General features: G+C 37.9%; 1 protein-coding gene across 2 annotated transcripts; it reads left to right on the top strand.

The window, feature by feature from the left end:
- The first annotated feature begins 1,836 nt into the window (after positions 1-1,836).
- Positions 1,837-22,233, top strand: LOC109077333 (sentrin-specific protease 6-like). Of its 2 annotated transcripts, XM_042777361.1 has the most exons (22): positions 1,837-2,009; positions 2,987-3,050; positions 3,802-3,899; positions 4,870-5,019; positions 5,531-5,602; positions 5,686-5,758; positions 6,755-7,160; positions 7,717-7,946; positions 8,214-8,351; positions 9,563-9,596; positions 9,714-9,902; positions 12,777-12,958; positions 13,054-13,289; positions 15,124-15,240; positions 15,386-15,508; positions 15,597-15,689; positions 15,842-16,035; positions 16,119-16,192; positions 17,698-17,786; positions 18,204-18,272; positions 18,458-18,608; positions 21,720-22,233. In XM_042777361.1, the coding sequence occupies exons 1-22, from the start codon at positions 1,906-1,908 to the stop codon at positions 21,915-21,917; spliced, it is 3,084 nt and encodes a 1,027-aa protein (XP_042633295.1). In that variant the 5' UTR covers positions 1,837-1,905; the 3' UTR covers positions 21,918-22,233. The 2 variants fall into 2 exon arrangements, with proteins under 2 accessions (XP_042633295.1, XP_042633294.1); XM_042777360.1 differs by lacking the exons at positions 1,837-2,009; positions 2,987-3,050; positions 3,802-3,899; positions 4,870-5,019; positions 5,531-5,602 and having other exon boundaries at positions 5,653-5,758; positions 6,758-7,160.
- The last annotated feature ends 1,533 nt before the right edge of the window (positions 22,234-23,766 follow it).

The raw sequence follows: 23,766 nt of genomic DNA, 5'->3' as shown, positions 1-23,766 counted from the left end.
AGGTTAAACTCGTTTGAAGCGATGGACCAATATGAATCATAAAAAGAGTCTGTTTATTGAAGGTAAGACTCGAACTTAATGTATTTGTGTCTTGTGTTTTGATGTGCTGTTTGCCTTGTGTTAGTGTATAAATGTGAATATGCATATTATCCGTCAGATTTGATCGTGTGTGTGCGTTAGCGCGCGTGCTAACCGAGCAGCAGCATCCACGCTGCACAAAATATACACATCTGAGCCGATTAAACAATAAATATACTGAAATTAAAGTGGATTGTATTACAAATGTGTAGTTTGAAGGTCTGTCCCCTTGTTAAAATATCTGTTTCAGTGTATGGATGCTGAAGCAGGCTGAGGCCTGATGCTATGCGATATAAACAAACTTCAGAAATCATTGAATTTTTTATTTTTAAATCTTAAATCAACCTAAATTTACTCATTATGCCTTGTCATCAACAATAAATGAGACTATATCTATGCATTTGTCACCGCTGACTTGTGATTTTTAGCTGGGTTTCTCATTGATAACGTGGGCCCTTCAGCCTCATCCAGTAATATCGTGATATACGTGAAAAATATTGTTTTCCTCTCATCTACGAGTGAATATATTCTCATGTTTTCATCAGCAGCATTATCATATTGCCATCAAAATACATAAAAGACATGAATGAAATGTTCTCATTCATGTCGACTACAGAATATCCTAATTCAAATGTGATCAAATGTTATTGTTTCTAATTTATATGCAAAATTTTGATGTTGGTTAGAAAAAGGCTTGTCTGAAGAGTGGTTTTGAAAACTTGACAAGTCACCTTTGCGGAAGTGTATGTAGTGTTAGAATAGAGTTTTTATAGAGGTAGTTAAATAGGTAAATACAGAGACTGATAGATAGGTAGAATTGTAAATTAGAAAGAAATGTATGCTTTTGTTCATCAATCTAGCATTTAACTGATCAAAATTAATAATAAAAAAACAGTAATGTGTAATTGATTTTTGATAGAAATAATAAATGTTTTCCATTTTCAGAAATCTTTTCTGCAGCCATTATTTCTGTCACTGTCTAAGGATTGTTTGCGTTGTTCTGAAACAGACATTAAAATTGTTAAAATGTTGCATTTTGTTCTTGGTTTGTTTTCACAAGGCAACATTTGAAAGCATACCAAAATTCTTTCACTTTTGTGAGTAAAACTGTCCTCTCATTGGTCGGAGTGCTACTGTTTTATGTTCCTCGTGGCGTCAGCCATCCAGAAGTTAGCTAAGTGGGCTGATTGTGAATGTAGCCATCATTCCCGCTGATACATTTGATACAGTTTACCAGTTAGAGCCTTCATCGGGACAGCTTTCTGTTTCAGAAAGAGCAGCAGTTTAAGATGAAGGCGATCTCGGACTGATTGTTTTGGTGCAGATTGTGTTCATACAGTATGTGCCTGAAGGAACCGTACTGAGGCAGAAAATGTGCCAGCTTCAGAAACAAATGCTCCAAACGAGCCAGGTGTGAAAATGCCCTTAAACTGCATCAGTTTGATGCGATGCAATGTCTTGAGGCTCTCAAAGTGAACACTGCGAATCCATCTGTCCTGTTGTTGGAAGTATTGTGCCGTATATCAATATTTGAACAGTGCATTAGTTTATTGTTGATGACACAGCTCATTCATTTGAATGTGTAAAGCAGTGTGTGAAAAGCAAACACACCCCACTGGAAGAAACACTGTGTTACATAATCATTCTAATATGCTGATTTGGCACTCCAGAGACCCTTTTTTTGTTATTAGCACAGTTAAAAATGTTTGTGCTTTCTTAATAATGAATGTTAATTACGTCTGTTTCCAGTTTTTTCAAAAGATAAATAATTGATTCCTTGTGATACGATTTGATATAATCAAATGGATATGATATGATCAAAGTTCCATGTGTTTGATAGCTCTGGATAAATGTGAGGACAGGAGAGACGGAGGCTTGAAGCAGCCCTGGAGGTGTTCTCTCTCAGATGATAGTGACATGAGTAGGGTCGTGTAGCACAGAGCAGCTTACAGCCCACTCAAGCATCTCTGCAGGAACACTCCCTTTTAACATTTGCTTTGAATCAGACGTGTTATTATCACCGTATACAGAGAAACATTTAGGCCAAAGAGAAGTTAAAGAAATGAAGGGTGCTCTGATCAGGATTTTTTGGGGCGATCACAGGAAGCAGTATCTGCCGATACCGATCATTTTGAAGCCTTCCTTTTATCATCTAGAATTATTTAGTGATGCTCCAGTCAGGATTTTTACAGACATCCTTCAGGGCCTGAATTTCATTTTTGAAAATGGGGGGATTTTTTATTTATTTTTTGACATTTTTCAGAAATATAGAATTATCTCACCTAAATGTTTGATCATGCCGTGCATTGTTGTTTTATAATGGGGCAAGCCTGCTCTGTTTGCAGTGCGTATGCAGTCCATTGAGACAGTGCCGCTGCATGTCATGCTAAACCTCTCACGGCAGGTGCGTCGTCAGCTTGAGATCAGCCTTTATAGAGACCACCGAGCAATCATCCCAAAGTGATTATGGGCCGATAGCGATCAGTAGCCGATCAATCAGAGCACCCCTAAAAGAAATACAGAGCCCCACATGCTTAAATGATCACAAATGCTGTTATAACCATACGTTTAGTGATCTGCTGCTACAATCAAACCAAGTGTGACACCTTCCTGAGGGCTGGTTCACATAAACATGTCTTTCCATTTCACAGCATCACTTTTCCATAGTTTTTCTATGTACATACTCTCTGGATATCTTAAATCAGTTAAATCATCTTTTGTTTTGCTTGTGGCATGCCGTTCTAAAAATGTGCTGCTCAAGTTAAAAGTTGTTCAACTTAACAAAAAAAAACACTTCTCAAGACCTTGTACCCCCCCCCCCATTCATCTGCTCAAGTCTTGGGTTTTTCTAAGTAAATGAAGTTCTGAGTGAATGGCCTCTAAGTGTCTTCCTCTTGTTTTCCACTAGCGCCGCTCTTGTGACTATGGAGCGAGTGGGTGGCCAGCAGGAGCTTTCCCCTGAGGGAAGTAAGGTATCTGCAATCTTTCTACCTCTCATCTGCTCCATTATCTTTCACTTTCTGTAATATCTTGCAGTGGTTGAGCTCCAGTCCTCTCTGTCTTTCTCCTTCCTGTTCCGGGCTGAGTCTGTACTGTTTTCTTACTGTTGGTGTTATTTGCACCATTGGTGTATAACAGAGATGTATACCTTATGTCTCATGGTGTGGTAGCAGCTATCGTGTAGTATTACGAGACCACTCAGAGGTGGTCCATGATTTCAGTCAAGTGCGAGTTACGCACTCTTGCAAAAACTTCGTTTATAGTCACTGAAGCTGTCTACAATGCAAAACCAATAATGTGAGCATTTGCAAAAGTGCAGAATTCAGTCAGTAAGTGCATGCACTGAACAAAAGTCTGACTAAACACCTCTGATTGGCCATTGCATTCATAAGCTCAATAGAAACGTGTGACTTGTTTTCAATGCTGGCATCTAATTTGTGCTAATTGTTCTAAATCTTTTTAGCTTACTTTCACAACAATGCATTCTGAAAAAGCACACAGTTTTCTAGAATGTCATTGTGTGAAGCAACATTTAAAAATAACTTGAGTAGACAAACATTTAATTAAAATGCAAATGGTATCATACGACATACTTCTGGCCATTTAGAGTAACTGTGGTCAGTTGCATGTTAATGAACTCCTGTTTGAAGGTTGTTACGGCTGGTCTGCAGTTATGATGAGCTATGATCTTATAACCTGAGCACTCTGATCTATCTTTGGCAGACTCCATCCATGAAGCGCTTCAGTGCTAATGGGTCTATGGAGACTCATGAACGACGGCCAAATCAATTAAGGCAACTCAACAGAGCCGGCAAGCTTAGGTATTGCAATTGTATTGTGTGTGTATTTATGTGTATGTATTAGGGCTGCACAATTAACCATATTTTAATTTCCGCTTCTCTCAATTATTTAAGCATAATCATGTGAGATATATGCCCTCTTGTTATTTTTACTGAAAATAATTCCTTTTCAATTGACATTTTGTTATCTTGCATTGGTAACAAGCTTCCACTGGCTCTCATGCTTGCGGTTGCCAGATTTCAAGGGTTTACATCCCCCAACCAGTGCTTTTCTCTTAAAAAAAGATGCATTTTCTGCCCAGTTTTTTACTTAAATTCCCAACCTGGCAACCATGCACAAGCACCAATGAGCTGAAAGCAATGGCAAATGATCTGCTTCTTAATATAACAATCTCAAATGAAATTGTAAATTGTTTTCTTTAATGTGGTCATTTGCACTGTTTGCTATGACTAAATCTGCAGGCAAACCTGATGGACTGCAATAAATGTAATAAGTGATTCTCTTATGTTATATTGTTTGCGCTTGTAGTTTTTTTAATATAGCAATTCATCTTTATTGATGTTTAAATAGAAAAAAAAAACATTAACATTATCTGGAGTTGTTGGAGGAATTATTGGTAATATTAGGAATTTAACCGGTTTAGCTATTCATAGAAGCTTCTTGTACCAGTTCTCATAATGTAAAGAGTGTATTAATTTCTATAATAAACATAATACATCAGGAAACTAGATGAGGTAAGATAAATCATGCAAGCTGTTGTTCTTTTGATTTGAGAGTGCAGTAATTCTGATGAAACGTAAAAAGAAATTTCCAAGAAATATCTAATCGTGATTATGGTAGTTCAAGCTAAATTATTGTGATTGTCATTCAGCATAATAATTCACCTTTTTTGTTTGTTTCCTAAATGCCTTTCTAAATTGTCTAAATGCCTGTATTTGGATTGAATGTATATGCTCACTGTGCTCTGTGTTGTTGTTGATGGGCTCCCAGTGAAGCGGCTCATTCAGTGAGTGTGTCTCCGCTCCCCACTCGAACCAGCTATCTGATAATGAGTCCAGCGCCGTCCCAAGGAGTTATGGTTCAGGGGCGGCTCTTCCAGCACACACAGTTCCCTACTCCAATCAGAATGCTGGAGCAAAGGTATGGCACTGGATGAGTTGACTTCACCCAATAAAAAGTGGCCGATTTAACTTCAGATGTTTGATGTCAAGTAAATCAAGTAGAAACATGAGCATTGGGAGTAATACGGTCTTGAACTTTAGCTTTAGCTGTGTTTATGTCTATAGTTTAGTTCAGATAAGCTACATTCACATTCTTGGCTGCTCAAAAAAACTTTGAAATCAGACACACTCAACCTTCCTTTTACTAAAACTTCACCCACTTCTATTCTGAAATGCATTGTGTGGCTTTTTGTATGCCACATACAGTATCGCCCACACTGTCTGTTGGTGTGATGAAATGTTTTACCAAGTTCAGCTCTATCTACAGCATTTATGGCATAAAGTGATAACTACAGAAAAAAAATGTCTCTCCAAAATGACTACAAATAATGTTGATAGAGCTTTATTTTCATTGAACCTGGAACATTTCTTGAGCGGATCTGATGTATTTCATAATTCTTATGCTGTATGCCAACGTGTTTTTCCTGCAGATCCGATGTGATCCAGAGAGTGGAGCTGGACAGCATTCTTCTTCAGGTAAGCAGATGGAGCAGAACCAATGAGTTTTCTCATTTTCATAATTTACAGAAAGCAGAAATATCTAATGGGTGTTGTTCTACTGTACATCACTAGATTCAGCCAACAGTGTTAAGAGACGTGTCCATCAGAAACGGCGGGCGATGAACGAGAGTCCTGCTCCTGTGGGCAAACCAGTTGAGGTGAGACCATACCCTATACTTCTGTATTACCCCAATGTGCAGAAGTCAAATGAGGGTCTTAAAAATGTCTTAAAGTCTTAATTTGCCCTTTAACATATTAAGGTCTTAAAAAGATCTTTAATCAGATCAGAAAGTCTTAAATTAATGGCATACATGGCATTAAATGTTGCACACATTGCAAATCTTCCTCAGTATTTTTGTCTTGCTTTTTAAACCCAAATGTCCTCAAAGGGGACATCGGATGCCCATTTTCCACAAGTTGGTATGATTCTTTAGGGTCTTCATGAAATGTCTGTAACATACTTGGGTTAAAATTCCTTAATGGTCGTTTAAAACAACCTTGTCAAAAACAGCTCTGTTCACAGTGAGCCATTTCCATGCATGTCTCTTTAAATGATAATGAGCTACTTCTCAGCCCGCCCCTCTCCTCCATGGGGCTTGTCAACATCTGTATATGGCTCAGAGGTGATTTAAATAGCTAGCTATCTACAAAGAAACCAGCTGCAAATGGAAACAGCTCGCTGGATGAGTTTCAGACTCAGACAGCCCATAACAAACTGGCTGCGTGTTTTCTTTTCAACTTTTCTGAGCGTCAGAAACCTAACTAAATGGGGCAAAAAAAAAAGCTAAGTGAGCTTATGCTTAAAACAAGAACAGATTAATGTTGGGGGTTATTGGCACAGTCGTTAACCAGAAATATTAAAAATGGTTAACGGTTGCCGACCTCTGCTGTGAGAGAGGGAGAGACTTGAAGTCTTTACAATGACGTGCACTGTGTAAAAGTCCTAGATCATGTATCTTTCAAAACTGCTTTATAGTGTTTTTGTCTATTGATTTTTTTTTTCTGAAAGCCATTTTGTAAGGTGAACAATCATACAGTCCATTAAACGCACTGTACTGCAGTCCCTCACAGCCTCATTTTTATTCCTGTCCAAAACTAAATATGGTGCTACCCTGACTGGGTTTTTTGTGTTTTTCTGGCCTTCCCACACCCAGCAGCCCCTTCAGCCTGATGATTACCTCACAGTTTGTGGTGAATGTGGCTTGCCAAGTGAGGACCATGTAAAATGTGACCGCTGTGGATATATCCTACCTGCTGAGACTCTGCCCCTTCCTGCTGTGACATCAACGCTGCTCCCTCGCCCGTCCATTCGCTCGCAGCCGCCCCCTGCGCCACCCAGCCTTCAGATAAGCAAAAGCTTTTACGAGTCCACCTCTGGGGGCTGCTCTCAACAGATAGATGTCGTCATGAGCCCATCGATGCGGATTACACATGGAGGTATGCTGCTCCCGCACAATGGAAGACTCGTTGCCTCTTCAGGAAGCTCAGCGTGTAATGGACTCAAGCAAGCTGGAGGCAAGAAACAGCAGATCACCAAACCATGTGAATTAAATGACCCCAGTAAGTACACTACACTTCACACTTTTACATCACATTGCAAATGATCAACACGTCAAACATTTGTTAGCTAGTTTTCAGCTGGCCTGCCCCATTAATCGATTCATTGAAATAATGGTTAGTTGCAGCTCTCAAATATAATTTCTTCTGCCGCATATGTAACTTTGGACATTATGAAAGGTTATGGGATGTTATGATTATCAATGAGATCACAATAGGAGGGTCAAATGCAATATTTCTTTAGTCTTTAGCTAACTTATTAGTGTCATACTAATAATTTATTGTTTTGTGTATATAATATCTTTCAAAAAACCTAAGGAGGTTTCATGGTGCATAAATAAGTGGAGCATACAACTCGCAACAGAGCAACATACAATAATGTTACTTATAATATTAAGTATTACAACATATATATATATATATATATATATATATATACCAAATGAAAAGCACTGAGTTAAAAAGCATTTTTGATCAGGCTTAACCAAGAGCTGAGGGATATCATGTGTCACCAGTAATTCAGATGCATGTGTCATTTACGTGTTTTGATGAAATGCAGTTGTGCTGTCCAGCGATGAGGATGAAGAAAGTGATGATGTCAGCAGCACAGGGACCGGTAACCGCTTGGACAGCGTGTCGCCGCGGCCCGCGGACTCTGCCCACTCGTCTCCTGCTCCCTCCGGTGGTCGGGTGGAAGCGGTGGTTAAAGCAGCTGGTGAAAATGAGGACTTTTTCACACAGACAAGCCAGAGAAACCTGGTGCCCAGAAGGAATCGCATGAGAGATCCAGTAAGCAGTGTTTTTGTTGTACTGTTGCTAAATTTTTGTCCAGTAAAATCAAGGCTCAGAATTTCAGATTTTTGCCAACATTTCACTTTTGAAATGTTTTTTCAAACATATGACAAATGTATCAAATCAGCAGAATTTGCAAAAATGTACAGTATTTTTTTCCTGAAAAATTGAGAATCAGTTTGAAAGAATGAATGTGATCGTTAGATAGTTTGTTGTATTTAGAGTTTGTAAAGCTTTTTTTTTTTGGTCATTTTTCTCATGTAGTTTGGAAACCCCGTGTGTGAAGATCCATCTCCTAAGAGGAGGAAAATGGGTCAGGTGCAGAAGTTGGGCAGCATTATTCTGGATTGCAGGAGTGTAAGGATTGGCACTTTACGCAGGATGGTCACCAAGCCTGTTGTGGTGAGATCAACCAAACACCTGATTCATATCACCTTCAGAGTTGGGAGTTGAGATTTTTAACTTTTATTTAAATGCTACATTTGAATGATCTCTTGAATAGGGATGCTCATATTAACCATTTAACCGTTACCCAAAAGTAAAAAAATGACTGATTAATAGTATCAGTTTAAACGGTTTTCAAGTATTTATCCCCCCTAAGTATTTCAAATAAGTTTACTGCATGGTGAAAGAATAATATGCTATACATATTTGTTTACCCACGGGGAAAAATCAACCTGACGCATCGGTTTTAAATGTAGCCCGATTCCGTGGAAAAAACACGCACCTTGCAACCCTGGATCCAACACGAGCTTGACGGACCACAGGTGGAGAGTAGGATGGATGACTGACAGTATTTGCTGCTCAGCAGGTCCTGAACTCACTGACAAATATCTGATCTTGTAAGATCCTTTACACAGAGTGCGTGTGATCACAAAATCGGAAAAAGTGAAAGTGAACAGTGAGCGCAATTCAAAAGCGATTTCAATACCTGCATACTGATAGTGCAAAAATGATAAGAATGTTTGCGGGAGCGGAACACACACATTTAATTCTCGAGCACTGACACGACTAAACTGAACAAAAACAAAGTAAAATAGTGCAGAACTTTAGTATAATATTAAAAATAATGACGTAACCATGGGTTGTAACTAAATTAAATTAAATACAACATTTTAAATATATACATAAATACAGCATTCTTGAGGACATTTCCAATACAGTACGACACAAGCTTTGGAAACAAAACCAAAGGTGAGCGATACTATGCATTTAGCAACAGAGGTGAACAGCTGCAGCTTTGATGGCAGAAACATACCAAACAAATACAAACAGACCCAAAAAATATAGTGTGGGGGCAAAGAAAGCAATAGGAGTCTGGTTCAGACCAAGCAATTGAATCAAGTGTGAAAGCACTCTTAAATACTTGTGTCTGTATAAGCCAGTGTTGGCCACAGAGAAACAGAGGAGAGTTACAAAGCAAAACCTTTGCAAACTATTGCTGAGAATTTTATTGTTTTCCTCCTGATATCCAGTAGTTGTTTTGTTTGAGATTAATCTGTAAAACCAGTATGTCAGTTGACCTCTACCCTAAATGTATGTTAAATCTAGTGTGTTTTGTTTGTGAGAATTTTTGTGCTCGTTTTTGATTGTGGGTTTTTTTTTTTTCGTAGTTTTCAGTGGAGAACATACGGCTGGAGACAGAAGGTGAGATGCTGTAGAAAGCAAAGTATTATACATTGTTAATTCAGTCACCAATTATGACTTTCCTGTAAAATAAGACTAAGTGATTTGTCATCTCTTTGCTGTGGTGTTGTGATGGAGGTCCTGATGTGAATGTGTTGGAGAGCGTTTATTTGCAGTCGTCGGAGCTGACCCGATGCGAGTGGTGTACCGTCAAGAAGCTGCCGGTCCTTTTCCTGCAGACCACCGATGAGGAGTGCCAGCGATTACAGGCTCAGCTGCAGATGTCTCCGGACGATGGAGGAATATGGTACGACTGCAGCGGCAACAGTGAGTATCAGAACTCAATCCCATTAACATCTCCTCAAAAACAATGCAGTTTCTGTGCTACTAGTGTAACCTAGCAGAATTACAAAAATCAAGCATATTTTCAGAAAATCTTTGCAAAAGCCCTTTGCACTCATCATGCGATTAATCTTGTACATATAACATGTTTTGACATGGAAAAAATCTTACAAACTCCATCTTTAAAGTAAAAGCTCAAATTACTCCATGATTTACTCAACCTCAAGCCATCCTAGGTGTATGATTTGCTTCTTTCAGACAAATACAATCAGTTATATTAAAAATTGTCCTGGCTCTTCCAGTTTTTGTAATGGCATTGAATGGTGGTTGAGATTTTGAAGCACAAAAAAGTAGCTGATGTAGGGATGTAACGATTAACCACGAGCCGGTTGAAATGACTTTTCAAATCGGTTGAGATGTTAAACAAATCGCAATTCAGTTAGGGGTAGGTGTTTATATGAATGTATGTCTGAGGGGAACTTTAGAAAACAGAGGCAAGATATGAAAAAAAATACCATCTAAACTTTACTAAAGACAGTAAGTTCTCCTCAGACATACATTCATATAAACTCCTGCCCCTAAATGAATTGCGATTTGTTTAACATCTCAACTAATTTGAATCGTCACATATTTGAATCGATTTTCAACCTGTTTGCACTTAATCGTTACATCCCCGTTACATCGTTACATTTTTCTCTTGACAAGAAATGCATTTATTCAGTCGCAGAATGACTGAGAACGGGAGAGGTTTCAGACCCACACTCCGCTTCACTTCAGCACTGTGTAGCCTGTATCCTTTCATGTCAAAGCACAAAATAAACTACATGCATGCAATGTCGTGGTCAGTTAAGTCATGAAGTTACCAAAAAGGCGATTAAAGCTGACTTAAAACTGTGCATGCATTTAATATATTTTATATGAGTCACATTTAAGATCATGTCTCTGAAATGGTTTTCCAAACTGTCCTGGAGCAGCCCAGCACTGTCTCACTCATCTAACACACCCTATTCAACTCGTCAGCTCGTGTTTATTTGAGCACTTCGTCAGTGAATACGCAGCCTGCAAAACACTAAAATAAATATAAAATAAATAATACAGTTAAACAAGAAAGTAGCCTAAATAAGAAAGTTAAATTCACCCTGTCTACCGGACGCAAGAGGCGCAGCGCGACAAAATACTATATAACTGATTATAATAAGTGATGCTACACCGGATTCGGCACGACAGTAAACTGCCTCGTCCTATTTATGAGGTACTGACACAGAGTTAAAATGTCCTGTGTAGACACGAGACCCAACCTGTTACGACGTGACGGTGTGACACTGTTCCGGTGCCAAGCAAGCAGCGCATTAACCCCTCGTCTGCACGAGCTCTCTTTTGAAATAGGAATTGTTGCCATATTTCTTGTTAACATCTTTCATTTATCGCTGTCTCGTTTGTAGAAAGCCTCGCCACACCTGACCAGCCAGGCATTTGCGATCACAGCAACTTGTACAAACGCAGATGGGTGACATGAATGGAGATGGCACCAGATCGGCGATGTATTTTTTGTTTTCCCAACAAGGCCCAACACAAAATTAATTTGCTGAATGCATAAACTGTATTTTCCTGCGCTCAAACCTGCCAATCTAAAGGAAACGCTGTGTATGGCATTTGAGGTCATTTGTGGATTACCATAGACATAGTTTAAATAAACCAATTTGCAGCTATTACTGTTATTGCACTTGTATACACAACTTATTATTATGCTTGACGTCACGTGCACTACCGACGGTGGCAGTAGACAAGTGATGCAGTTGTCACGGTGACCATCACAGCCCTAAAATTTCTATTTAGTTTTGTTATTAACATTTACAATATATTTAAATTTTGTCATTTAGCAGACGCTTTTAACCAAAGCAACTTACAAATGAGGACAATGGAAGCTATCAAAACCAACAAAAGAGCAATAATACGCAAGTGCTATATTAGTATATTATTAATTCATTATATAATTTATTTGAATTAAGTTGCATGCGTGTGAACCTGCATCTGCGCGTCTCTCTCTACAAGCAATGTTACTTCAAAAACACAGATTTTACCCCCCATTGCAAAGAAATATAACACCTAGACTCACTAACCTATCAAACCAATATAACTAACAGAACTTTCCTTTCTTTGTCGTTCGCAATAATGTGCATGAATCTTTCATAACTCGAAACTACTCACGTGCGTGCATCTATGAAAGCAGCGTAGCCTACAGCATATAGTTTTAGTTTAGCTATAAACCCGAGCCCGACCCCAACTCGAAACTATTCATTAAACATTAACCCGAACCTGACCTGAAAGCATTTCAGGACCTGTCGGGCTCGGGTCGGGTAGCAGACCTCTAACGACAGTTAGTGGAAGCTACAGATTACGCTTTATAAAGTTTTAAATATGAATATTTTTCTTATAAAAATGCACCTCTTCACTTCAGAGCTGTGTGGAGCACTTTTCATGATGGATTTATGCACTTTCCACCACCATTCACTGCCATTGTAAAGCTCGGAAGAGCCAGGACAATTTTTAATATAACTTCAGTTGGATTCGTCTGAAAGAAGAAAGTCATATACATCTAGGATGGCTAAATCATGGGGTAGTTTTCATTTTTGGGTCTACTTTCCCTTAAAAGGTCATTGGTAAAATGAAAAGAAAAAAAAAACTCTGACTTATTGACATATGAAACTCTCCAAAACTCACTCTTTTTTCGAAGCTGGTAGTGATTTTGTTTCCGGGCCACTTTATGCTCTTGGCTTCTTGTTTGTTGTTGATTTTACTGCTTATATTTGGACTAGATCTGACCTCTTACTCCTCTCCTTCTTCTGTCGATGCTTTCAGATGATGAGAAGTTTATTGTATTGATTTTTGAGAGCGGCCCCAGTTTGCAAGAACAGATGATTCTGGAGGATATCCTTGCTGAAATCGGCAGAAACAACAATCTGCCAGATTTCCCTAAGAAGATCAATTTTGATGAGGCCAACGTTCGACTGGTTGAGTACAACAAAGCCTCCCAAGAAAAGGTGATTTACATTGTGCTCATACATGATAATTATGACTTGATATGTTTCATATTCATCTGTGTATTAAAGGTGCCAATATTTGTCCTTCACCTCAGGTTAAAGAGGTGAATGCTGTAGTATCAGCAACACCTTCATCTTCAACCGTATCAGCCTCGGCATCCTTTTCGGTTGTGACCGTTACCGTGGCAACAGCGAATACAGTCCCAGCAGCCCCTGTCACTTGTGCAGTGACGAGTGTGCGAACGCGCATGTCTGCTCGGCTCCAGGAGTTCTGTGAAGAGGACGATGAGATGGCAGAGCTCCAGCCAACCTTCACTGGTCCTATCATAAAGTAAGTCTCTAACCAAAAATCTCAGTTTGGCAATGATGTTGGGTTTAGGGCTCCATTTTTTCTGCTAGCTCAATCAGGTCAGTAGTTCAAATTTTTACTCCCCTGTTATTATCTTTTCTGGCTCCAACATTTCAATTCAGTTTGGCAAAAAAAAAAACAACTTATGTTAAATCAAAATGTCATAACTCGATATTGTGATGAAAAAGACAGACTTCTCTCTGCCTGACTTCTCAAATCAACAACCTACACTTTTTCTGTCAATAATGTGTTATGCTCAGATGTACGTCCTGACATGTGAAAAAATATTGCCTTCAGAAATATGCATTTCTTCTATGGTTTGTAAAATTTTTAGACGTTTTCAGTATTTAACACATTTTGTTGTCCAAAAAACATTTTGCTATACAACATATACATATTAGAGGTGTAACGGTACACAAACATGACGGTTTGGTGCGTACCTTGGTTTTGATGTCACGGTTCAGTACAGTTTCAGTACAGCAGGGGGAAAAACTCATTTATTTATGTTCCATTAAACAGTGGTTTACTGAACAATTTGCTCTTACTTAAAATAAACTCAAAATAAACTTTAGATTTTCTTAGGAATAAAAATCCCATAAGCCCTTTTACATTAGGTTACAGTTAACATCAGAGCCCAAACTTACATTTAATTACTATTTCTTTTTTAAATATAACAAGCAACACTCAACTTAAAAAAAAAAAAAAAAAAAAAAAAAAAAAAAGTATGCAAACATCTATATTACACATGATGTAGTTTTTTAATTAACTAAATTATAAAAATTCTATTTGTTTGTTGAAATATATTCATTCACACAGTGGCTCTCATAACTCGTTTCATAACAGATTTATTGAAACATTAAAGAATTAAGACATCACTAACAGGTAAAGTAAAATGTATATAGTCTTAATATTTTGTGAAATGCTCTTCTCTAGACTTCATTTATAGCACACTAATGAGCTGTGGACACTGATGACCTGCCTGAGGTGAAGAAAATGCTACGTGATATTTTGTTTTCAGGCTGTTTTATTGCCGTTTTTCTGCCATTGAAACATTGGTTGAGTGATTACATGAGGCATGAGATGTTCGTTCATGTTTCTTTCGTGTTAAAACTAGTAGTAAAGAGATGATCGATGATGAGGCGATCTGCCAAAACTGGGACATATATAAATATGGAAGTTTCCAATAGGCAATGTATTTGTTCAGTACACATGCACACCGAACTGAAAAACCAATACACCAAAAAAACTTCCAATGAAGTTCCACTTGTGCAGTGCTTAAAGCAATGTATTTGTTCAGTACACATGCACACCGAACTGAAAATTTTCGGTACGAAATACGTGTACCATTACACCCCTAATACATATATATATATTTTTTTCGTTAGTTTTTTCCTGACAATCTTTCAGAGGAGTGAACCCTGCCCGATGACCCAGGGCCAGCATGAAAGATCGTTAACAGAAGTGTGCGTTGTAACAAAGTCTTGCCAATTTAAACATTGAAGACACTGACTAAACCATTCAAATGACAAGATGTGAAAGTGACCTCGGCTCTCTAAACCGCATATTAGTTAGTTAGGCTAGAAATTCTTTCGTTGGTATTGAAATAGATTTTTGAAATTTCACTAGTATCTAAAATGTTGCTGTAGTAACAGCCTTATTTATAACAATACAAGGTAGCAGCATGGGTGAAAAACTGCCTTTTTTTGGCAGGCAAGTGCAAATGTGAGCCTATGAACAGACCAGGCCAGTAGCAGAAATATTCCTCACGTATACGACACACTGAAGTTCTCACGGCTCTTCTTGTGTTTTTCTGCAGGTTGTTGGTTTACCCCCCGCCGCCTGCTAAAGGAGGAATCTCTGTAACCAATGAGGACCTCCACTGTCTGACCGATGGAGAGTTCCTCAACGACGTCATCATCGACTTCTACTTAAAGTCATTATCTTTAATTCAATCAATGATATCTGTTGTGACCGAATGCAGTGCTTTTTTAAAAGAAATATATGTAGACCTCATGAAAGGTTTTTTTTTTTGTACGTGTCCATAAATTTGACATTATCTGATAATCGTGTGCTACTAGATATCTGTTTTTGGAGAAGCTGAAGAAGGAAGATGCTGTCCGCAGTCATGTGTTCAGCTCATTCTTCTATAAGAGACTCAATCAGAGAGAGCGGAGAAACACGGTCGACACGTCCAACTTACCGTGAGCTCAAACATTCGCATTTCCTTAGTCACTGTGCTGTTGTTTAGTACTAAGATTATTTCATATGTGATGTTTTGATGTGTTGCAGCATACAGAAGAGGAAGCACAACAGAGTGAAGACATGGACACGTCACGTGGATCTCTTCCAGAAAGATTTCATCTTTGTGCCCATCAATGAGTCGTAAGGCACTGTTTGTTTAGTTGCTTTTTATTGATTTATTTTGGTAACGTGTTAAATTGCCCTGCTTCAAATGCTTAGTGATTCATTTTAAATCAGCCGCCTAAGTGTCATATTTTTTTAATCTGATGACCTGTCTTTCTGTGTCTGTCTAGTGCACACTGGTATCTCGCCATAATCTGTTTTCCGGGTCTGGAGAAGGCTCATGTTGAGCCAAACCCGCTGTACCAGCCTCAAACTCAAGCCTATAGCACTGCTGTCTCCTCCAGCCCAGCTGCCGATCGAGGTTCGGATGAGCTGGACGACGGCAGGTCTGCAGCTGATGTGAACAGACAGACGCAGTACACAGGTGAGCACATGCAAGCCTCACGGGTGACCGGAAACAGACTGCCGCTGTGTCACTGCTTGATTTCTGCTTGGTTTCGATTCCAGATGGTTTACACAGAATAATCGAGTGTTATGGAGCAGAGGACTCCCATCACTCTGATGACCAAAGCTCATGTCAGGTAAGCAGCCTCAGTTTGACGGATCTGTGGTTTCAAAATTGACTTTGTAAAAAGATTTATTCTTTTCTCTGTTCGACGTTACAAAAGTCTTCTATTTTAAATAAATGCTGTTCTTTAGAATTTTCAATTTATCAAGGAATCCTAAAAGATGCTGTAAATTTAGACTCTAAAAATAAAAATATACACCACATATAAAAATTATACAAAAACCTCTAGAGAAAACAAAAAAATAAAAATATTTTGTAAAACAAAAATTAAAAAAAAAGCATATTTTTTAACATGGTGTTCAATTGTTCAAGAGTTCCTTCTCATTTACATATAATGTTATGAGGTCTTTCAAAACTAAATAAAAGTAGTCAGATTAAATTCAATTTGTGATATTTGGATACTGGAATATATACAGTACAGGTCAAAAGTTTGGAAACATTACTATTTTTAATGTTTTTGAAAGAAGTCTCTTCTGCTCATCAAGCCTGCATTTATTTGATCAAAAATACAGAAAAAAACTGTAATATTGTTAAATATTATTACAATTTAAAATAATAGTTTTCTATTTGAATATACTTTAAAAAAATAATTTATTCCTGTGATGCAAAGCTGAATTTTCAGCATCATTACTCCAGCCTTCAGTGTCACATGTAACATCCAGTCTATCACAAGATCATTTAGAAATCATTCTAATATTCTGATTTATTATGAGTGTTGGAAACAGTTCTGCTGTCTAATATATTTGATGAATAAAAGGTTAAGAAGAACTGCATTTATTAAAAAAAAAAAAAAAAATAATAATATATATTCTAATAATATATTTTCTTTACTATCACTTTATATCAATTTAACACATCCTTGCTGAATAAAAGTATTGATTTTATTTAAAAAAAAAAAAAAGAAAAAAAATGACTGACCCCAAATTACTGACCAGTAGTGTATATTGTTATTACAAAATATTTATATTTTAAAAACATAGCTTCTTTTTTTTTATTTTTTTTACTTTTTATTCATCAAAGTATCCTAAAAAGTATCACATGTTCTGAAAAAAATATTAAGCAGCAGAACTGTTTCCAACTTTGATAATGAATCATCATATTAGAATGATTTCTAAAGGATCATGTGATAATGATCCTAAAAATTCAGCTTTGCATCACAGAAATAAATGATAAAGTATAATAAATTTAAAAACAATTATTTTAAATTGTAATAATATTTCACAATATTACTTTTTTTTCTGTATTTTTGATCAAATAAATGCAGGCTTGATGAACAGAAGAAACTTCTTTCAAAAACATTAAAAAAAACTAATGTTTCCAAACTTTTGACCTGTACTGTAATTCAGTTTATTAAGAAACAGGCTTACTTTCATAATGGAAAAATTTAATTTTATAATTCTCTACAACAGTTTATTATCATGGTGTGTGTGTTTTGACAGGTAATGTGGCGTGCCGTGGGTGTGTTTGGATGATGTTTGGGAGTTGTGTCTATGAACATGTTGTTATCTGTGTTTTCAGGATGAGTGTAGTGAAGATGACAGTTTGGTTGATGACTGTGGGAGCTTCGTCAAAGCGGAGTGGACGTCCAAACCCACCATCTGCAAACAGTGAGCGCAGATATTCCTCACATACTCTGAACATAACTTTGCATAGTTGATGCATTATATCAAATATGCCGATTCAATTTATATTTTAGAACAGAGTGAATGAGTTACATCAATTTAGATGAACAGGTGAAAAAAAAATTAACTATGTTTAACATTTTAATTGCATTCGTTAGCTTTTTTACCCAACAAACGTTACCCCTGTTTACACTTTGAAAGCTACAGAAGAGTTTGAACCAGTATTATTATTAACATTGATGGAAAAATGGAAACCCAAACCAAGGGTTGTGTACCATTTAGAGTTTATTTATGAATTTTCAATTCCTGAATTTGAAATGAATCCGCTTTCATATGTCTGTTGAGAAGTTGTGGCATGTATATTTTTTTCAGCACTCTCTGTCATTGTATTAAAACCCTCAGGCCTTGTATTCTGATCATGGACTCGCTGCGTGGCCCAACCAGGTCGACTGTTGTAAAAACATTACGAGAGTAAGTTACTACTTCCACACAGACTAGTGAACTAGTTTTCTTATCACAGATGTTTTTGCATATAGTTGTTTTTCTGAAGGTATAGTGGAGAATCATGGAGTCTTAACTTAATAACGAGAGTGGCTATGAGTTCTCACTTACGTTGGTATCTGTATTAGTGAGTGTTTGTCCCGGTGTTTGTGCAGGTATCTAGAGGTGGAGTGGGAGGTGAAGAAAGGCTCCCAGAGGAGTTTTGGGAAGGATGTGATGAAGGGCTCGAGTCCTCGTGTGCCACAGCAGGATAACTTCAGTGACTGTGGAGTTTACGTGCTGCAGTATGTGGAGAGCTTCTTTGAGGTGAGAGGACACATGGGATGTGTGTATCTAATGGTGGACTGGACATCATTGGTTCCCCCACAATAAAGTCACTGAGATTCTGAACGATTTCTAAAAAAAAAACTTTCCTGGCAATGCGTAATTTTGTTCCCTCACACTCCCAGAGCTTCCTCTTATTCTGTGCTTTCATTCACACTTCCCAGAAGTCATATTTTCACGTTAAATCTAATAGGGAATTTTGGTCACACTTTAGTTTGGGGACCAATTCTGTCTGTTAACTATCTATTAACTATGACTTTTGCCTCAACCACCCCATGACATTCAGCACTGTGAAAAAATAGGCTTAATTAATGCACGAAAACACATCATTGCCAGGAGTTTTTGCCTAAAACTATAGCTTATATGTGACCCTGGAGCACAAAAGCAGTCTTAAGTCGCTGGGGTATATTTGTAGCAATAGCCAACAATACACTGTATGGGTCAAAATTACAGATTTTTCTTTTACGCCAAAAAATCATTATGATATTAAGTAAAAATCATGTTCCATGAAGATATTTTGTAAATTTCCTACCATAAATATATCAAACTTAATTTTTTATTAGTAATATGCATTGCACCCTCAGATTCCAGATTTTTAAATAGTTGTATCTCGACCAAATATTGTCCTCCTAACAAACCATACATCAATGGAAATTAGGGATGGGCGATATATCACGTGCATTTCGTCAGTAAAGCCGGTTCCCTGATTACCGCTAAATCACCATCACCTGCTTTCAGATGGAGCGGCATTTAATAGACAGAGCCGTAGTTCACTGACAAGCTACGCAATATCGCATGCGATTGTCACGAAATGCATGTGACAATCGCATGCGATATATCGCCCATCCCTAATGGAAAGATTATTTCTTCAGCTTTCAGATGATGTATAAATCTCAAAACTAAAACATAATACTATACATCATATCAAATGCAACATATGTATATCTTAATGTTAAGATTACTTTTATCATGCAAACTACACTATACAGTATGTTATATGCATGTGTGTGTGGGATGGAGGGAAACATGACCGCATCACAGCAGAGTATGCTGCCCATCTCATAAATCAAAGCACATGAGAGACAGTTGTTGGTGAACACCTGAAAAACTTGAACGAATGGGCGATACTCGTCTGTATTTGCAGTACACAAGCCGCGGTTCAGCTGCGCGTGACAATGCTGCCAGTGTGGAAGCACAATGGGCGCGTGCTGCTCCCACTCTGCATATACACAGCTTCTGTGCTGCCTCCACTCTGTTTGTGCATCCAGTGTGAAACCAGCATAAGGCGCGAATTCTACACAGCATTTTGGGCCCTTAACAGTAACAGGACAAAAAAGACACTTTTGTATTGTTTATTTGCTGGCACAAGTTTTTAGCGACTGCCCCACAAACAACATTAGTTACAGTAGAACCGTAATTACGATACTACCGTTTAAAAAAATACAGTGGTACAGCCAGTATTTTCTGAGCCTTATCAACTCTAAACAACATCATCACCGATAAACCACACACCCCTAGACTGCACTACATCCTCCAACATCTGGACAAACCAGGGACTTATGGATCCTGCTTATGGACTTCAGCTCCACTTTTAACACCATCATCCCGGATACCCTTCTGAATAAACTGACCCAGCTCTCTGTACCCACCTCCATCTGTCAGTGGATCACCAGCTTCCTGACAGACAGGCAGCAGCTAGTGAGGCTGGGAAAACTCACATCCAACACCTGCACCATCAGCACTGGCGCCCCTCAGGGCTATGTGCTCTCCCCACTGCTCTTCTCCCTCTACACAAATGACTGCACCTCTAAAGATCCCGCTGTCAAGCTCCTGATGTTTGCAGATGATACTACCATCATTGGTCTCATCCAGGACGGAGACAAGTCTGCTTACAGACAGGAGGTTAAGAAGACGGCTGTCTGGTGCAGTCTTAATAACCTGAAACTGAACACGCTCAAAACAATGGAGATGATAGTGGTCTTCAGGAGAATCCCCCTGCACTCCCCCCACTCACCATCATGAACAGCACTGTGGCTGCAGTGGAGTCATTCAGGTTCCTGGGCACCACCATCTCTCAGGACCTGAAGTGGGACATTGACTCCATTGTGAAAAAGGCCCAGAAGATCAACCACTCACATCCCCAGACAAAAAAGTACAACCTCACACATTATCAAATCACACATTTTCACTTCGCTATTATTGAGTCTGTTCTGTGCTCTTCTATAACTGTCTGGTTTGGGTCAGCCAGCAAATCAGATTTAAGAAGACTGTAACAGACTGTTAGACACTTAGTCTTACTTATTTAAATATTCTTTCTGTTCTCATGTCATATACTGTATGTATGTTTGTACCAAGAGCTCCTAAAAAAAAAAAAAAACACAACAAAATCCTTTTGTGTTTGCACACACTTGCCAAATAAAGCTTATTCTGATTCTGAGCATTTTGGCAGTTACTTTTTTTTTCTTTTTTTTACTGAGAAATATTAAAAGAACCTGTAACGGTTATCTGAATTGAAACCAGTATTGAATTTCTCAACATTTCCGTTCCTAATAGCTCTGCACACCAGGAATGTGTGTCAGCTAATCAGAATCTGCTGCACTGTGTGCATGGAAACATCTGTGACTTACATCACTTTACACCAGTGAAGGAAAAGTGCACAACACAAGATGTCCTAAACATTAAGCACTTAAAAAAAGAAACACAGCGTTTACCGGCTTGCACTGTCAGGTGCTTTGACGGATGCGTGTGCTGATTCATGTGTTTGAGACATGTTTTCCTCAGCACATTAACTTACATTTTATAGTAGTATCATCTGAAAATGTTAGAAAGTCACACAATTATTTCCATTATTTATAATAGAAATAATCAACAGATTAATAGATAATTAAAATAATTGATAGTTGCACCCCTGCAATGACTTGTGTCTGCAAAAAAGTTGCTTCAGAAGAAAATGATTATTGCATGATAATGAAAGATTATAAAAACAGACATTTACATTGAAGCCATTTAGTGACCTTTATATCCAAATTGAGCGGTTGTGTTTAGACTTTGTAACAAATGCAATTATTGATGCTGATTATTTTTTTCTTTCAGAATCCTCTTCCAAGCTTTTATCTCCCGATGAATTTATTGGATTGGTTTCCCCAGCAACGGATGAAAACCAAGCGGGACGAGATCAAGGAGCTCATTCTGAAGCTTCAGACTCAACAGCAGCTCAATCTGGAGAGCTGCCACAGCCCCTGTGAGGATACCCTAGAGTCAGCTGATCTCATCCCTCCAATCAGCTCCTGAGCTCCGCCCACGCTGCTACGCTTCACCATCACATGACTTATAAACACTAAAAGCCAATCAGGGCCTTGTGTGATTGTACGCTGCTGGACAACCTTGCCGTTATTTCTTATGACCTTCTTATAGTTTTGATGATATGAAATTTGAAAAGAAGTGTGGTTTGTTCGTTTTTTTTTATTTGTATGAAATACATTGTGTACATAAGCTAGGCTTCTTTCTTTTACTTTGCTGTTTTTTGCTGCCTTTTCATCTCATTTATCGTTGATTCGTCATTTCAGTTTTGCACCATCTGAAAAATAAAAGTCTGTGATCATCTTGATTATTTACTCTTATGTGCCTAGAGGGTTAAATACAGTACTGTTCAGTATTCTGTTTGGATTTCATGCCTCTGTAGTTGAAGTAAACCTTTTTTTTTTTTTTTTTTTTGTAAAAGTATCCAAGCAAAGAAATCATTTTTCAATGTTCTGCTACTTGTCATTCAGGAGTGCACATTTGCCTTGGTACAGTCTAATACAACAACATGAAGTGTCAAAAATGAGCCTTTGATTCTTTATGGCTATCTTGTTTTCATATTTGAATTGATTCACTACATTTGGAGTCTCAAGGCACTTTCACATGATTTGTGTTTTCATTCCATAAAGCATAAACTTGAGAAGGCGTGGTAATGCAAAGCTCAAAGATCAGCCCGATGTCATTGTGACCCTGTTTCAAAGTGGAGCCAGTGGAGCTCAAAGTGTTGCATGATGTGTTGAAGCTCTGACTCGAGTCATGGGAAACTAAACAAAGGCTTTAGCAGGGTTTATATTAGGCATCACTTCTTTTACGAAGTATTTGTGTCCATATAGTCATCGTCTGTGTTTGCAAAATTGCATATTCACTATTCAATCATTCTAGTTCTAATCACATCATGACAGCACTGAAGGTGAGCAGAGACACCAAAGGGATACATATCAAAATTGGTTTATAAATGAAAGGCCATTTTACAATTTTAACAAGCTTTCAAAATTAAATATGACGATAGTTGAAACATAGTGAGCATGTGTGTGAAGCACCTAGAATGATTAACAGAAGTCACGCTGATGTATTGCTTCTCTCACGTCATGTTGTTTGATGGCAGCTTTTCAGAAAACAAACACATGCCATATGAACCGAGCTTCAGACACGAGGGAGCACGTTATAGCACATGAGTGGGTGCTGAGGAATAATAACAGTGCTTCGTAGAATTTGAGATCACTTATTTTTTACGTTTTGTGGCCCTCACCGGTATTTAGGTTTTGGTGCTAATTAGACAGCAGCCGCAAATACAGCAGTTCTCAGCTGCACAAAGATCAGTCTCAGAGAATTCAAATCTTAATCTCATCAAGTGAGTGTTTTTAAGCATTTTACATTTATTCCAAAATAATAACTCAAGGCAGTAACCCTATATTTTATTTTGGAACTTATGTTCAGCTATTTTTTTTAACTCAGCCATAGGGGCCAGAGAATGACAAGTAAATTTTTGTTTGTTTGTTTTTCAGAATTGTGAGATATAATTTCAGAATTACGAGAAAGAAATTAGATTTTTGAATTATAAACTCAAAGACATTTTTTTTTAATTATTTTATTCTATGGCTTCCATAGACTGCTACTTGCCACCAGATAGGCTCCGCCTATAAAGAAACGTCATCACTGTACATGTGCTTTCAGGGTATATACCATAGACTGTATAAAACAGTATATACTCTGAAAGCATATATATATACAGAGCTGGGTAGAGTACTTACAGATTGTTATCCGTTACTGATTCCAAATAACATGACAAAAAAAAAATTGTAGTTAGGAACGTAATCCATTACGTGATATAATCTGACTA

This window comes from Cyprinus carpio, chromosome A20 (assembly GCF_018340385.1).
Source record: "Cyprinus carpio isolate SPL01 chromosome A20, ASM1834038v1, whole genome shotgun sequence".
Lineage (NCBI taxonomy): Eukaryota > Metazoa > Chordata > Actinopteri > Cypriniformes > Cyprinidae > Cyprinus > Cyprinus carpio.
The sequence above is the reverse complement of the archived record's forward strand: the minus strand, read 5'-3'. Positions and strand labels throughout refer to the sequence as shown.